The 18,731-nt window shown below is 32.6% G+C and overlaps 1 protein-coding gene across 1 annotated transcript in view; it reads left to right on the forward strand.

Moving 5' to 3' along the window:
- The window catches only part of LOC145521911 (uncharacterized), a 488,447-nt gene extending 479,584 nt beyond the window's left edge, over positions 1-8,863 (forward strand). Inside the window, exon 3 of the mRNA XM_081530877.1 lies at positions 7,522-8,863. Coding sequence (XP_081387003.1) covers positions 7,522-7,524 — 3 coding nt within the window. The 3' untranslated portion in view covers positions 7,525-8,863. The remainder of the gene's footprint in view (positions 1-7,521) is intronic.
- The last annotated feature ends 9,868 nt before the right edge of the window (positions 8,864-18,731 follow it).

Here is an 18,731-nt window from a genome sequence, read left to right on the forward strand (position 1 = left end):
TCCTTCTAAATTTAAATGAAGCTATTATAATTGACTTTATATACCTGGGGAAGACACTTGTCTTCAAGATATCACTTTTTTTCTCTATTTTAGTCAGCAATTTTTCTATCTGAAAGCTTTTTAAAAATAAGCAAATAAATAAACTTATCAAATTACATATACATCAAAGAGACCTAAATGAGGTATTATTTTCAAATATGTATTCCAAAGTTTTTATCAACTAATTCTCCACTTATTTCAAGATTCAATTAATGGAAGGAATACAAGCTTGTATTTAAATTCCAGGTGCTATAGATGTAGTCTCTCTGGTTCTTTCTAATATAAACACATTGTGTGAAAAGCCATTACCTCTTACTGTGTTTTTATTTGGGTGGACAATTAATTTAACAACTTATACAATAAAAATGAACATATAACCCTTATTTTAAATGAATTTGATTGATTTTCAATCAATATAAGTAATGTAAGTAATTTCAGTTTGGGAATTAAAAAATATTACTCCTAACAATGCCTGTATATATTTGATCATTATAAAAAGGAGATCTTTGTACTCAATTTCTCCTCCTCCATTTGCCTTGTTAACCACATCAAGTTAACATTAATTACTGTTTCCAAAATGTCACTTGTCACTTTGTAATCAGATATCTTATTCATTCACTACCAATGCAACATGAATCTATCTCACAGGAAACTGACTAAGTTCCAGTTGTTTTTTCTGGGATTAAAATGTGCTGTATTAAAAAACTTACTTCAAGAAGAATCAAAAAATGCCTGGACAAAAATTAATTAGTATTAAGAAATTTAACTGTGAGAGAAAATATATTAGTATACAAATAACTACTGCAATTATTTAAAACTAATAGAGACATTTTTTGTATTTCTGTTATGGAAAGTGAGTAGCAAACAAATATAATTAATAATGTAAAATAAACCCTATTTAAATGAAATAAAACAGCAATTTTTAAATTTATCAGCAAAATGTAGGTACCTTATTACTCTTTTGTACTATGGACTTACCTCTGTGATTTATTTTTCATGCTGTTATCTGTAAATAATAATATGAAGTGATTTGTCAAAAATTATAAGTTCTAAAAAGACATCCAAAAAAAAAAAATACATTTGAATCGGTTCTACTGAGATGGATGAAACTGGAGCCCATTATACAGAGTGAAGTAAACCAGAAAGAAAAACAACAATACAGTATACTAATGCATATATATGGAATTTGAAAGATGGTAACGATAACCCTATATGCGAGACAGAATAAGAGACACAGATGCATAGAACAATTTTATGGACTCTGAGGGAGAAGGTGAGGGTGGGACGTTCTGGGAGAATAGCATTGAAACATGTATATTATCATATGTGAAAGAGAACACCATTCCATGTTCGATGCATGAGACAAGGGCTCAGGGCCGGGGCAATGGGATGACCCAGAGGGATGGGATGGGGAGGGAGGTGGGTGGGGGGTCCAGGAAGGGGAACACATGTAAACCCATGGCTGATTCATGTCAATGTATGGCAAAAACTATTACAATATTGTAAAGTAATTAGCCCCCAACTAAAATAAATAAATTTATAAAAAAAAAAAAAATACATCCATATACCAAGTATATGTGTTAAAGTGCTTTACAAAAATACTAGAGAAGAGACTCTGACTTCAAATCCGTTTTCACTCCTAAACAGCTCTGTGCTCATTATCATTCATGTAACATAGCTGAAAGTCAGTTTCTTTATTAGTAAAATGAATATAATTATAAACTAAAAGGATTAATAGAAGAAGAAAATAAAGAATGAATATAAAGTGCTTAGCACTGTGTTTGGCTCATGTTTGGGAGTCAATTCAGGATAATAATAATAATAGTAATTTTTAGTATCAATAATAAAAAATCATAGAGAAAAATAAGCTGAAATGGCAGATAGTTAACACAGCCTGAGGTCTGCTCCTGTTCAAATACATATAAAGATATGCAAAAAGTTAGAGTCTCAACTAAATAGGAATAAAGTCTAAGAGATAACCATATTACTAGAACCAAGGATTAACTTTATTATACCCAATAAATAGAGAAAAAGTGAACCAATAAAGTTATAGCTAACATAAAGTTTATAAAACAGTGTGACAAAAAAAAAAGAAAGAAAGAAAGCAGAAAGTCGAGATCAGACTTACTTCTAGAGCCAGGATTGGGCCCTATAAGATGCACCAAACAATGTGGACAAGTAGTATCCATCACAGACAACATGTTTTCTAAGGTAACCAGAGTTGTGTTCCTTCTCTTACATTTCTTTCCAGTGACAACTTTGCTATGTCAATGTAAAGAATATGTAGATTGTATATCTGATTCTTTCCATAAAAGAGAGGAGTAAAGCTGTTCAACAACCAAGTTCAGAAGCAAAAGCTATTAATATACTTAGTATTGTTGCTTGTATAATTTTCTTAAGAAGTGATGAGGGAAATAATCTCTCAGATGTGCTTGGCAGTGATAATTTTTATGATTCAGTTCAGTTCAGTTGCTCTGTCATGTCTGACTCTTTGCCACCCCAGGGACTGCAGCACACCAGGCTTCCCTGTCCATCACTAACTCCCGGAGCTTGGTCAAACTCATGGCCATAAAGTCAGTGATGCCAACCAACCATCTCATCCTCTGTCGTCCCCGTCTCCTCCTGCCTTCAATCTTTCCCAGCAGCAGCAGCTTTTCCAAAGAGTAAGTTCTTCCCATCAGGTGGCCAAAATATTGGAGCTTCAGCTTCAGCATCAGTCCTTCCAATGAATATTCAGGGCTGATTTCCTTTAGGATTGACTGATTGGATCTCCTTGCAGTCCAAGGGACTCCCAAGAGTCTTCTCCAACATCACAGCTCAAAGCATCAATTCTTTGGCTCTTAGCTTTCTTCATAGTCCAACTCTCACATCCATACATGACTACTGGAAAAACCTTAGCTTTGACTAGATAGAGACTTTGTTGGCAAAGTTATGTCTCTGTTTTTTAATATACTGTCTAGGTTGGTCAGAGTTTTTCTTCCAAGGAGCAAGTGTCTTTTAATTCCATGGCTGCAGTCAACATATGCAGTGATTTTGGAGCCCAAGAAAATAAAGTCTGTCACTGTTTCCATTGTTTCCCCATTTATTTGTCATGAAGTGATGGGACCAGACGCCATGATCTTAGTTTTTTAATATTGAGTTTTAAGTCAACTTTTATCACTCTCCTCTTTCACTTTCATCAAGAGGCTCTTTAGTTCTTCTTCACTTTCTGCCATAAGGGTGGTGTCATATGCATATCTGAGGTCATTGATATTTCTCCCAGAAATCTTGATTCCAGCTTGTGCTTCCTCCAGCCTGGCATTTCACATTTTTATGATTAACTGTGCCTTAATCCTGTACTTGTTCTTTTCCCAGTAGTTGAGGAACACTGAAAAAGTATTCTGATTTGGTAAGCCCACTGATAATTAGGATTTTGAGGATAACATCAATCCAAGTAAATCCTGTTGCCAAAATCTTTATCATAAATAGAGATATTTTGGCCAGAAGTAACTAAAAATTCTAGCAAATGAAAAGAATATTTCAGTACAACAGTTAAATAAATGTCTCAGGTGGCACAGTGGTAAAGAATCTGCCTGCCAGTGCAGGAGACACAGATCAGGCTGTATGCCTAGGTCAGGAAGATCCCTGGGAGGAGGAAATGGCAACTCCTCAGTATTCTTGCCAGAAAAATTCCACGGATGGTGGAGACTGGTGGGCTACAGACCATTGGGTTGCAAAGAGTCAGACATGACTGAGCATGCATTCATACACCACTGTGCTTAGCAACGTAGAGATTATTGGTGACCTTGGAGTTAATAAATTTGAGGAAGTGAAGACACAATGAACAGTAGGGAAATAGAGACAGGTTTTATACAAGGTAAAGAGACCAGGTAATAGCTATAAAAAGAGGGATGAGAAGTTTTTTCTAGTGAAAAAAGATTAAACTAGTTTAAAAGTTAATGCCAAAGATCTGTTTGAGAGTAAGCAGTTAAAGGGTAAATTCCAAAAGAGAGATTGGTCCTCAATATGGGAAGAGAGAATTCCTCCATTTTAGTAGTAAAGAAGAACAAGTTGGGTGCAGATGTGGGTAAGTTTGCATGTTGGTACATCTGATGGCTACTGTTGTTATTGAAAAGTATAAGGCAAGATGAAAGGAAATGCAGGGAGTTGTTCAGATGTTTCAGGGAATTCGAGTTGGTTTGAAGTGTTTATGGTTGATGGTAAATATATGAGTTATACAGAGAATCATAGCAATTGCTAGGGAGGAGCTGAGAGTGATCATTGAGACTTTGTATGGTTACAGGATATGCATCCTTTTTGTGTGACTTTATTCAATAGATTTGACTTCCCTTGATACAAGCCAAAATGAATACTGAAACAAAACTGAGAATTGCGTTCATCTAGGGTTAGATTTGTTGAGGCAACAAAGGGAGAGGGTCAGTAAAATCTGTGTGTTGCAAGAATGTTGAAGTAATTAAATTAGGATATTAAGATGGAGGAGAAAGGATATAAGAAAGAAAAGAAGCTAATTTATTGAGTATTCATAAAAAAATAGTGGAGAGTGTCATATAGTATGATGATAGTTGTATTAAAAATATCTGAAAAGTCAATTAGAAGGAGATAAGATCAATATCAAAACTGTATTACAAAATTTAGAAGTAGCAGTTCCATGCCATGACATTTCTAAGTAGAAATAAAATGTAGGAAATGAAAGTGTACTCTAGTCCTCACTTTTTTATTGCTGTAATTTATAAGTTTCTTTCATGAAGTTGAAAATTAAATGAATTAATGAAGAATCTATGTTAATAGAGAATATAATCAGCAGCTAGGGGTACAAGGGGAGTTTATATATGTTTTTGTTAAAGAGAGATAGAAAGAAAGGTGGCAATATCCTAGTCTAATTGAGGATAAGACCAAAAATGAAATAATGAAATAAGTAGGCATAAAATCAAATTGAAAATAAAATGAGTTGCACTGATTATTTTACTGAAGACTATTTTAGTTATGGTAATACAGAGATAAATTGGATAAAACAAACTAAAAGAAATTGTAAAAGGAAAGTTGAAATGCTCATGAAGCATATTCAAAGATAGTTTAATTTTTATGGATATTCATATTAAATCAATGAAATGCTTTTTTTATGATCCATAAGTTGGTAAGAGAATAAAATATAATATCCAGTGTTGGAAAATGAGAGCTTTAAACAAGCCCTTTCATATATTGGAAGTGGGAATAAATGGATACTTTTCAAGAGAACAATTTGCAATATGTATAAGAACTTAGATACTATCAGACCTTAACCAAAGTACTGAATATCTAAAAATATGTGTTAAAGGATTTTGTAAGACTCTATTAGTAAATATTTCAGTCAGATTTTACTTATAAAATCTAAACTCAAATGCCACATGTTGTAGAAGTTTATAGAAACAAGGAAAATATTAGTAATAAATTATCACAAATTGAATAGAAAAAAGATCATCACTGTCTTATAAGCTTATAAGTACTTCATTTTTCCTTCTGTATTTCTGTATTCTTTACTTTTTTATATTTTATATAGTATTTTCATAAAGAGAAAGAATTGGAAGTGTCCTGAAATCATGAAGTGAAGTGAAAGTCGCTCAGTCATGTCCAACTCTTTGCGACCCCGTGGACTATACAGTCCATGGAATTCTCTAGGTCAGAATACTGGAGTGTGTAGCCTTTCCCTTCTCCATGGGATCTTCCCAATTCAGGAATCAAATTGGGGTCTCCTGCATTGCAGGTGGATTCTTTACCAACTGAGCTATCAGGGAAGCCCTCTAGTTAATATTTAGTTTTAACATATAGAGTAAAAAGACATTTGTTATAACATGTATATTAAGATACAAACTTAGTTTTGATAGTTTGTGTTTTCATATCCTGTTTCAAAAATCTGTCACTGCTTTGTTTTAAGGTCTAAGTTTTTATATCCACACTTAACAGTTAAGATTTTCAACTTTTAATTATTTTGTTTATATGTAATACATTTTAGTTTGTGACAGTGGGTCTACTCTCTCATATACTCAAATCTTGTTGAAGGACAGTTGTTGAAGAATCTATCTTTTCTCTGAGATTTTTCCATCTCTGTCATTCCCTTTTCCATATATATGAGGGTTTGTTTCTCAAATCTTTATTGTGTCCAATTTGTCTGTATTTTTACACTTCTATCGGAGAAGGCAATGGCAACCCACTCCAGTACTCTTGCCTGGAAAATCCCATGGACAGAGGAGCCTGGTAGGCTGCAGTCCAAGGAGTCGCGAAGAGTCGGTACACTTCTATACTCGTGCATTCTACAAATATTGATTGACATATATATTTTCCTCTTCCCATATGTATGTATTGGCTTCTATTAAATCTTGAGTATTTTCACTTGTTATTTTGTTATAGAGTATATTTATATATAAACTTATCTGCATATACATGTGTAATACTTTACTACTTGTAATACTATAATATTAGAGATTATCAACCTAATATTCTTAACAAACAACTTAGTTCATATTTAGAGGTAATGCTCTAATAATTTGAGAGATCTTTAATCTGAGGATATTCTGCATATATTTACTCTTTTAGATGTAAAATCAAAGAAGTTACAGTATGGCAAAATGAATGATAGTTTTGTTTACAGTACATAGCAAGTGAATACTCTGCGTTTTTTATTTGAAAATCTCCTAAAAGATTTGAACAATTTGAATTAACCAGTGATTAGAAGCATAATTATTCCTACTATAAAGGAATACTAAAATTAAGGAAAATGAAATCTCTTAGGAGAGGAGATGTGATCCAACGGGAATATTACATTTGTGATGGTAATTCTTCTGAAATCATTATTTGAAAAATATTTTCACACCCATTACTAAATGGATTGTTGATTATAATATGATTTACATGGTTTTCAGTGTTGACCAATTGATGATTCATCCACAATATTCAGACAAGGACTACTGTTTTCAAGCTTATTCTTTTCTAATTTAGAGAGAAATCAGGATCAAAGTTTCTGCTCAATATTTATTTATAAACATAAAGTGTATAAACTTATACCCTATCCACAGGCCAGTCATTTAGTAACAATTTAAAGCACCTATTTGATGCAGGAAGTGTTCCATATTGTGGGTACACAGTGGTAAACAAGAGAGCAGACACTTGCCTTTGACAGTTTAGAGAGAAATGTAGAAAATGAAAGGGGATTATATCACTAAAATGGAGTGTAAGATCATGAATAAGAACCAAACCTCGAGCTCCAGATATGCTGTACTCTGATCTCAACTCTACAACTAATTAACTGTGTGACTTCAGACAATTTATTTAATCTGTGTCTCCATTTTCAACCAGTAATCAAGAGAAAGTAATCATACCAACTAACTGAGTGGTGATTTGAAGGACTTAACTCATGCAAATTATATAATAGCACATAGCATATCTCATATGTAGTATGAGATAACTATTTTAACACTGTTTTTCTCATTATTATCATTTATATTGCAGTGACCTGGATATGACCTTACTTGGAAATGTCTCTGCCAGTACAGTCGAGTTAAAATGAGATCATACTGGATTTGGGTGAGTAGGTCCTAAATCCAATGGCTAACGAACTTATAAATATTGGAAACAGAGAGGCACAGGGGAGGAGGGCATCTGGCAGTGGAGACAAAGATTAAAGTGGGATTGATGGCAGGCACCAAAAGTTAGGAGAAAAGCTTGGAAAATTCTCCCCCCAGAGCATGGAAAGGAGCATAGTCTTGCAGATTTGAGACTTTGAGCACCTACACTATGAGACAGTAAAAGATTTGTTTTAAGCCATCCAATGTGTGGTGATTTGTTACATAATACAGGAACCTATTAATAATACAAGTAGCAATTGTTATTATTCAATTTAAAGACAAGGAAACCAAAGCCCTGTGGTATTAATGATTTGCTCCAAGTTACACAATTACAATAGAAAGTGATGAAGCTGGACTCTAGTATTATGCTGTTTAATTTAAGAGCATATATTTTAACCACTTTACATTTTTCATATACTGATACATAATCCTAATACCTGTTTTGTAGTCATATTATTGAAAGCCACTATATGCCAAGTATCACTCTAAGCATTAGAAATCTAAAAGCAAACAAAACTGAAAAAAACAATCAACAGTTTGGTCAAAGTAAAGGGAGTCAGAATTATTTATGAAAAAATATGTATCACTTCATCTATTAATGTTGTTAAAATAGGTAAGAGATATAGGGAGTTCTGACTGAGAAATTATAGGGAACCTAGAATTTTAAATTAGGTAATTAGGAAAGGTGTCTCGCTTCACATGACATTGGAATAAATTATTGAAAAAGGGACAGTGAGCACGTTCGTGTCTTGAGTACAGAGTCCCAGATCAAGAGAAAAACCAGTATAAATGTCCTAACGTACATGTGTGACTGAGTATTTGAAAAATTATAAGGAAGCCATTGTGAATGGAGAGGGATACAATGAATAGTAGGCTGGGACTCTACTCAGTACTCCCAAATGACCGATATGGGGAAAAAATCTAGGCTTACCTGGTGGCTCAGTGGTAGAAAACCCTCCCGCTAATTCAGGGGACATGAGTTCAATCCCTGGTCCAGGAAGATCTCACATGCTGCAGAGCAACTAAGCCCATGCACCATAACTACTGAGCCTGTGCTCTAGCACCTGGAAGCCACAACTATTGAGGCCTACACACCCTAGGGTCCATGCTGCACAACAAGAGAAGCCCCTGCAATGAGAAACTCTCACTGCACCTAGAGAGTAGCCCCTGCTCACGGCAACTAGATAAAAGCCAACACAACAGCAAAGACATAGCACAGCCCAAAATAATAAGTAAATAAATGAGTGGATTATATATATGTGTGTATAACTGATTTACTTTGCTGCACAACAAACTAACACAACGCTGTAAATCAACTATACTCCAATAATTTAAAAAAAAAAAACAGGAAAAAATAATGAACAGTAAGAGTTGTGGTTACAGAGGAGTTAAAGTAACTTTTACTTTAACTCCTCTATGTGGTACATTTTATATATATAAGATATAAACACATGAGATAAGCATAAGTTCATGAAAATTAAGATTAATAGAAAGTAAAAAAGATCCACAGGCTGTGTTGATCTGAAAGAAAAATGTATTCTTTTATGAGCAATTCTTATATGTCAAGGAAAATGGCAACTCAACATATGTATGAATAATCTTTGTATAAAAATTTCTAGTTAGAGTTTGGATTTATACTCTATGCATACCAAATTTAATCTAGAATTATTGCAAGGAGACAAAGCTGCTTCTTATAATATGTATTACTTATGTTTTCAAAATCACTTGGTTCATAAATTTATTTCATAAAAGAATTCAAGATAAAACTTCAACACGGCTTCATTGAGTTCATATATATGGTGACCGTCATAAGGCTGAAGAAATGAATAAATTATCACATCATCTCTTCCTTTTGATGATTCAACCTATGTTTCTTACTGTGATTCTCTTACTTAGGATTGGGTGGCCTATTAGTTTAGTTACTGGTCTTGATGGTCTACCTTTGCCTTCATTTTTAGTCAGTATCTTGATACTGGTAGGTGTATCAACTTTATATATGGCCCAAAATATAAAAGTAAGATTATGTGATTAGAAATTTGGAATTTTAAAGAAGTAATAGCATTATTTGAAATGTATGATTATAAAGGAGATGTGAGGAGTGAGTTCATAACTGCCTTGAAGTATACAAGTGGAGATTTTAAGAATTGTTGACCAGCTATTCTTAAGTTTCTTTGCAGTCAAAATACTTGATAAAATATCAGCATGGATGATATAAATTGATGGGGGAAAATTAGTCTAAAGAGAGAATATAACCTGATCTGGACTAGAAAATGTTTTTAATATTTGCTTCCTGAGAATCAAAGTATGGATTCAAACTTTTAGGTAATCAAGTCTGAATAGCAAATGTTCCCACCCCATTTCCTTCCTCACCCCAACCCTAGTCATACATGGTTCAGGTTTCACCTATACAGGCAAATATTTTGTTTAAGTTTTACAGTAACAGTTGATATAAGCAAGCACTGTGTTAATTTATTAAAAATAACATTCATGAAAATGATAGGTTGAAATTTATGTTCCAAATCCAATCTTTATTTTGATGTATGAATTATCTAGTTAATACTTTTCATGTTCACTCTTCTGCTACTCAGTTTTGACATCATGGGAAGGCCTAGTTTATGTGGAAACAGAAAATTACTTCACTGATAAGATTTAAGTGACACCAAAATGTGCCTAAAAATATCTACTGTGTAGCAATCTGCTAGTTTGCCCTTATGTTAAAAACTTTCATGATTTTTCAGGCACTTATTGAAAAGATTTAGTATTTCAAGTGAGCCGAGAATATTATACTACCTAAGAGGTCTAACATATTTAGTTAGCTTTGACTTTGACATACATTATTTTCTTCCTTATTAAATGTGTACTTTCCATTGTTCCCACTAGCTCCAAAAGTCGGTGTCTGAAGGAATGGGTTGGTGAAGAGATAATATCTGGTGGGTGGAGGAGAAAAGAGTAAGGTCTATCTAAAGCAGTGGTCCCTAGCCTTTTTGACACCAGGGATGGGTTTCACGGAAGACAATTTTTCCATAGACCAGGTGTGGGGGATGGTTTCAGGCAGATTCAAGCACATTATATTTATCGTGCACTTTATTTCTACTACTATTACATCAACTGCACCTCAGATCTTCAGGCATTATATCCTGGTGGTTGGGGACCCCTGATCTAGAGAGTATTGTATCCTGCCCATGTTAGGGGCACACAGACCTGGAAGCACAGTTACATGGACACCAACAGCAAGACCATAGGGATGGGACTTCTCCAGTAGAGCTATAAAGCATCTTAAAAGGTGAATTGAAAGAGTTTTAAGCTATCATTGATTTCAATATTTTGCTAAGTACCAGCCATGCCTGCAAGTTTGTAATAATTAGGTTACCAATGCAATATTTTATTTTCCTAAAAAATGCTAATAGAACATCAGTTTTATCTAATAGTAACATATTGAATGATTTGGACAACTTGTGTTTGTGAGTCTCTCTATGAATTCTAAAGGAAGAAGTGAGTAGAAAGGATGGTGAAAATATGTTCCTGAATATGCTACTTTGTTCTGAAACTATGTTAGTAGAAGCATATAAATTATTGATGCTCCTATAATAAATTGTAGCTATACCTGTGTTGAGAACTGAAAGCATCCAGGTCTTCTGTTTCATTCTAAAGCAATTATATTTCTTTGCCTTAAAACTATTCTTAAAAGTATCAAATAAAAAATTAAATTCAAAGAAGTTTTGCCTAAGGTATAAAAAGCATATTATATAGTATATATTATAATCCTCAAGAATATCAGTCTCATGACAACTGAATAATTCCAAAACACCATATACTCAGTTTCTCCTCAGAGGTTATTTATCTTCCTAGCACTAAATTTATGGATCACCTATTCAGTCATTCTTAAAAAACTTTATAAATCAAAAAGCATGAGTGATGAAGAAATTAAATATTCAGACCAGAGGAATTTAACATATATGTATGTATATTTATTTCCAACTTTAAGCCCATTAACTTTGCTGCCTTCAAGGAGCTTAATGTATATAGGGATGGCAAGTCCATGAAGCAAAATTATACTGGAGAACAGTATTAGATGTTTGTGGTATACAAAAGGAGTGGTGTGAAATCAAAGCAAATCATCATGGAAAACCTCACAGAGGCAATACTTTATGCAACAGCCAAGCTGCACAAACCATGCCATTCATTCCAGTCATGTCTTTGCTTCTACTGTCCCTTGTGCTTTGCCATCATTTCCCAAATAACTGCACGTTTTCCATTAAAATAGATTTCAATTGAGAATGAGAGACATTTAAGCTAATATTCTTATAAGTAATTGATATGTGAGTCTGTACCACAGTGGAAATATTTGTGCTAGTGATATGTGAGAGTCATTTATGTCCTTATTACCCTCCTCTGGATAAGAAATTGTGAAGTGTGAAGTGAGACAATCCAACCCCACACTTTCCTCTCTAGTCTTATTTCCATGGGATGACCTATTTAGGTTTCTATATTTTGTTCTGGTAATTACCTCCATAATTCTAAACATTTTGGTATTTTCTCATTTCTTGATTCATCTGCTCAAGATAGTATCTATTGACTCTCTAATATGGAAGATGAGATTTTTTTAACTCACATTAACCCCTGTGATATAAATCACCTATTTCTAAATTTAAAACAGTATCTGAGGTCATTGTATAGTATTTTTTAAAAGGGAACTCAATTTCAGATTCACAAGAATTATTTTATTATTCCTCATTGCTTACTGAACTATGTAGAAATACATTACTTTGAAATTCCAGTTCTTTTAATACTCAAGTCTATTGATTTAACTCTATATTCAACACCTCTCCTACCAAGGGTTGTTTTGTTGCTGAACAAATGTTTCTACTGCCTTACCTTTATTCATAACATTTCCCTTTCCATTGGCCTCCCCCTGTTGGGTTCTGAAACATTTTACTGGGTCTAGCTCTCATGTTATTTCATTTTGCAAACCAATTATCTCCCACAAGAAGCCACCTCTCTTACTTGGACCATAGCTTGCCAGGCTCCTCTGTCCATGCGATTCTCCAGGCAAGAATACTGGAGTGGTTTGCCATGCCCTCCTCCAGGGGATCTTACCGACCCAGGGATCAAACCCACATTTCTTACATCTCCTGCATTGGCAGGCAGCTTCTTTACCACTAGCGCCACCTGGGAATCCCAACATTCAAAGAAGTTGTGAATACTTATTTGACTACATGATTTAGGTTACCTGAAAAAAACAATATGTTACCTGAAAAAAAACAATATATATATATATATATATATAGCCAGAAAAATATATTACTGAAGGAGAAGGAGTACTAGTAGTATTTAATAAACAACTACTGGTTCATAATCACTATTTACACTTGATAGAGTTTCAAAAAATCAAGGATATTTATTAAATCTTGAATATTGGGGCTCTGTTATCAGAACAATTGCAGTTTTCTCAGTGCCTTTTGGGAAAGATAAACATTTTTGAAATAGTTTCATTTATGTCTCCCATGTTTAAGTTTCAGGGAGAGGCAAATGTAGGTAATTATTGGTGGAAAGATAAAATGTCTCATTCAATCTGGGAGTCATATTATTCAACTAGATTTCCTTCACTAGAAGAAAAATAAAACTGAATATATACCTATGTGTTTGTTCTTTTTGATTAAAAATGTAGAAATTTATCACATATAGTATCTCTTTCTCTTAATTTTAGCAGAATCTTATATAATGAGCATTTTATGAAAGACTAAATAAGCAAAACTTTATCTATTGTACTTGTAGTTTAAGTAATATATTATTAAACATCTATTGCATAATTTTCTTATGACTAATCTAATCAGATAATTCAGAGTGAGGAAGCAGAGTTTATAGTATTCAGTCTTACAACTTTACAGATGAGGAATGTGAGGCTAGAAAGTGAGTAAGGACACAAAACATATTAATAACAGAAGGTTAACCAAAGCTCAGGTCTGTAAAACTACAGATTCCTTCATTCTCCATAAGTCCTCCAATTTTTCTCCACTAAAAATAGCTCTTGTATCTGAATAAAGTATGGCTTTTTAATTTAAAATACTGCATCAATATTGGTTAGTTAATAGTAATGCATGTACCATACTAATATAAGATGTCAAATGCAGCAGGAAGTGGGTGTTGGGTATATGAGAACTATCTTTGCAAATTTTTGTAAAGTTAAAACTTTTGAAAAGCAAAAATTATGTTTTAAAATATTATTTATATTCAGCATAAAAAGAGATGAAATATATCACTAACATGGTCTACAAATAATGTTTTGTTTAAGAGATGAAACTGAAGATTAACAGAATCAGTTGTAATCCAAACATATTACTTCCAATCAAGGATGTGTTTTGCTAAACAACTGTATGCCTTCCAATTGTATCATATTTTATATGTCCTTGAATATGCATGTATTATAACTGTGGTATTGGCTTACCTTTTGTATCTTCACTTAAAAAAGATGATGGTTTCAATATTATGAGCCAAATAGCCATAGAGTGTATTTAGATGATATAGATGATATAGTACTATTCTTGACATTAAAGATCACCCAAAACAAACAAACAAAAAAAGTAGCACCGTCTTTCCCTTGTTATCATCTTCATGCCATCAAAGTAGACAAAGAAAATATGTTTAAATGTGTCTATTTCAATTTTAGTTACTGACTGTAGTTTCCACTGATATCTGTGGAAACAACATCTTAAAATTTACAGTAAAGAAATTGAATAAAGGCAACTTCTCACTCAGATTAATTAGCTTTCTCTTTGTAACTTATTTTTACAGGATTTTAGTGGGTAAAATTTTGGAATGTGTCTCCATATTTCTCAGCCTGGCTCAACCAAATGTTTTTATAACTTTGTGTACATGTCAAAGGTCCTCTGCGGGAATTCTGTGGGAAATATGCAGACTGACCTGCACATAAGGAACAAGGAAAACATCACAGCATGGGATGGTATGGAAGTTAAAATGAAATATTTGCAGCTCTGTGCATGGGTCTTTTAAAATCTTCCATAGGAGATCTGCGTTGTGCTGACAGAGGAGTCCCATTTTTATGGTTAGGATGCTATTTAGAATTAGGCACTGTTTAAATATGATTCTCTGCACAGATTTAGAATCCATTAAACAGTGTGTGAAAAGAACAGTGATATTGAGACTTTGTCACTTAAATCAATTTTATTTTGCGGTAACTTACCAAAGTAGGGATGGGAGGGGAAACTGTCCCTTCCCATTTTTGTTGGTGAATGTCTTCATAATAAATGGAAGCTAAAATGTACTGTCAGAGGTCTGTGTCAAATCTACACTGTTATGCAATTAGCTGCCAACATTATCACTGATTGTTGCTTTTAACAACAAAAAGAATGTTCTTGTGAAGTTTTACCCGCTTAATTTCTCTAGGATCTACTCCTTAAAAAATTTCTACTTCTTAAAAACTTCTACTCCTTAAAAACATTCTAAGTTCAGTTTTTGAAAATATCCTTAATTTTTAAATAATTTAGCTATCATATGCTCTGATGATTAGGAAGAAATAGTAGTGATTTGGTGAGAATATTTTTGAAAGTCTTCATGAGAGATCAATGCTGTGGTATGTTGTTTGTTGTTCATCTCACAAAATGGCTTCTAATAATTTTGTTTCTGAGTTATTCAATTTCACTAATACCTTGAGAATATTTCATAAAAAGAATAGAGACAAAGTGAAATGAAGGGACAAAAACCCCTCACTGCCATCTCAAGATTAAAGAGAAATGTTAAAAACAGCAAACTACTTTAAAAGGGATAGAATTAATAGGAAGTGTTGGGTTTTTTTTTTCCTTTTAGCAAAATATGTGTAAGGTTTTATTGTTAAAATTAGATTGAAAACTAGATCACAGTTTTAAATTTCAATGTTGGAATTTCAATAATGATGTACATTAAGTATAAATATGGCTCATTTCTCAACACAATATAGAATCTCACAAATGCACTTTTTAAGATTTTTCACAGTCTACTAAATAGACACAGAGAAGTGGTAGTATCCATTGCTAAATTTTTCAATTTGTTAAATGACTTAAGATGCACATCCTTTAAGTTTGGTTATTCGTCTCTAAAATAGTTATAATTATGATTTCTCTTATTCTAAGCATCCTAACTGAATGATTAATACAGATAAAATCTACCAATTAAAAGATGCTTTTTAAATTAGGGAAAATGTTGGTTTTTAGTTAGTTAATTGGTTGATTTGATAAACAGTTTCTGGTTATTAGGAATATTTCCTTAAAGTATTTGACATGAGATACTAAAAGTTACTAATAAATTAATTATCATTAACTTTCTGAATATGAGTGAATCATCAGAACCAGGAGAGATGGATTGACAAATCAGACTCCTTCAAAGACACTAAAGGGATCAAAATTAAAAAAAAAAAACAAAAACTTGAACAAATATGAAGTATCACTGTAACCTACACAGACCCTGCAAAGTTATAAAATTCACAGTTTCTCTTGAAGTTCTCTTTTGCTTGAGGCTGGGGGTGGATAGTTTCTTTGATTCTGCAGTATACTGTCATCTAGGATACTTAAAGTGGAAATGAAATTAAAGCTTTTGTGTACTCTTCTTCCATGCCTTCAAAATACAGATAGAAGATTATACAGAAATTTTCAGGGAACCCAGAAACAATATGAAGCCATTCTGAGGATTCCTTCAGATTCCATGATCCAGAAATTAACAGGCCTGATTTTAAAAGATATTCCATATTCATAAACTTTTTATCTTTCAGAGAAAGTAGCATTTTTACCATCAGTCTAGAAAAAGCTTAGATTAGCCCCATGAACTAATATGGCTTTTGTTTGTTTGATTTTTTTGAATTGTTCATGTTCATATTTTGTTTGCAGTGGCATTCTGTGCTTGCTTGATTCAATGATTAAATAGAAATTATATCCATAAATTATAATAAATATATTTTATTGATGTATGTTTAAGTTAAAATGTTTGTATTTCTTTATAATTAAGTTAATCCATGAGAATGCTTTGATGAGACCAAAATTCTATAATCAAAGCTTTTGATACTCAGAGTATTTTATTTTTAAATATCTACCTTTTAATCTGAAGATAAACTTTAATTCATTTTCTAGTTTTTTTGTCTATCATTTGATCAGTTTTTTTTCTTTTGCAAAATACAGAGAAAATTTTCACTTACATAGATAATTACCAATAGTAAGTTTATATTTTTAAACAACTTACCATATAGTTTGAGGATACTATTTAGTTTCATTGATTCAGAGTTTGAACAACAATAATAGGATTTTTAAAAAATAAACATTGAATGCTATATTAAAGCCACTCTTATTCTTTAGTGTAAAAGACACGGAAGGCATTCACAACCTATAATAAGGCTGAAAATTATCAATAGTGAAATGTTTTCATGATGAGACATCAAGATCTATATTCAGTTGTCATTGTTGAACTATTTTACTTAGAAAACATTTTACACTGAGCATATAACTTAACTCTCTTGACTATTTGTGTAATAGAATACATACACCTTTTACATTTACTCAATTCAAGTTATATAACAAAGTTTTAAAAAGAACAATCATTATACAAATACATAGCTATATAGTTAAGATTAAGAACTTTATATTCATTAAAACTATGTCTAAGAAAGTGAAAACACAGATCACATACTGGGAAAAGATACTTGGCATACACATATATACACACATATATATATATGTGTGTAACTGAGAAAAGCTTCATATCCAAAGTATGTATGAACTGCTAACATTAGGAAATGAGAAAGAATCCAATAGGGAGGATATGGGCAAAACACTTGAAAAAACATTTCACAAAATAGGACAATTTCACATAGCCAATGAATATTTGAAAAGGTGCACAATGTTATTAATTATTAGGGAAATATGAATTAAAACTAAAGTGAGATTTTTTTATACACACCAAAATGGCTAACGTTAAATGGTCAGTAAATTATAAGAATTGAAGAAGATGTAGAGTTAAGGGAAATCTCAGACATTGCTGGTTGGAATGCAAATTAATATAATCCTTTGGGATATGTTTTGACACAATCTAGTAAAGCTGAACATACTTTTACCCTATGATCCAGCAAACTCACATATAGAGTTATATCCAGAAAAACTGTGTAATCACATGCGTGAAAGTACAGAGGAATAGGAATGCTTAGAGCAGTGAGTTTCATATCAGTAAATACTATCAAACAACTTAAATGCCCAACAAACTAGAATGAATACTTAAAATATGAAATATTCACACATTGTATGAGTAATCAACAAACTCCACACAAGGAGAATAAGTGACTCACAAAATATTTAGTGAAAGAAACTCAGTTTTAAAAACTTACATATTTTTTGTTTCCTTTAAAATTTAAAAGATGGGGGGTTTGACTCTAATATTTAACATCACATAATTATGCAAAAATAACCTAAAGAATATCATATAAAGGATTATCATAAAAGCCAAGATATTGGTTATCTTTGGAAGAATAGATGAGGGGGCGGGGAGAGGACAGAAAGGAAACTTCAAAGGTGATGGCTATATTCTGTATCTTCCTCTGAGTCAATCAGTATGTTCATTTTATGATAAAAGCTCAAATTTTTGTTTGAATACTTTTATATATGCATGTTATACTTTAGCAATAAGATGGGTTTTAAAATGCAATAGGATTTAGATATTTCCTTGAGGGGGTCCACTCTATGTCCATCTGGGCCATTTACCAAGGTAGTCATAGACCAGAGATCTGACAGTGGTTACCCAGAAGGTCAAACTTTTAATCATATTGTAGCTTTTGTTTGTTTATAAGACTAAATGAATGTTATACTCTAGGGTGTGTATCGAAGATCAAAGCAAAGGAATACAAATTCAATCACTGAAACAAATACAACTTAGAGAAGCTGATAATGGAAAGAAGCAAACAGTGAGAGTAAATGCTAGAAATAAATCTACATGTATTTTTACTAACCACTGATCAACCATGCCATCTGAGAATTGGCCAACCTAGCTCAGAGTCATAAAGGAAAAAATAACAAAAAAAAACTGATTCTCTCATATGGACTCTATTAAATACTTGACCACGGA

This window comes from Giraffa tippelskirchi, chromosome 9 (genome assembly GCF_054371585.1).
Source record: "Giraffa tippelskirchi isolate mGirTip1 chromosome 9, T2T-mGirTip1v1.2.pri, whole genome shotgun sequence".
Taxonomy (NCBI): Eukaryota; Metazoa; Chordata; class Mammalia; order Artiodactyla; family Giraffidae; genus Giraffa; species Giraffa tippelskirchi.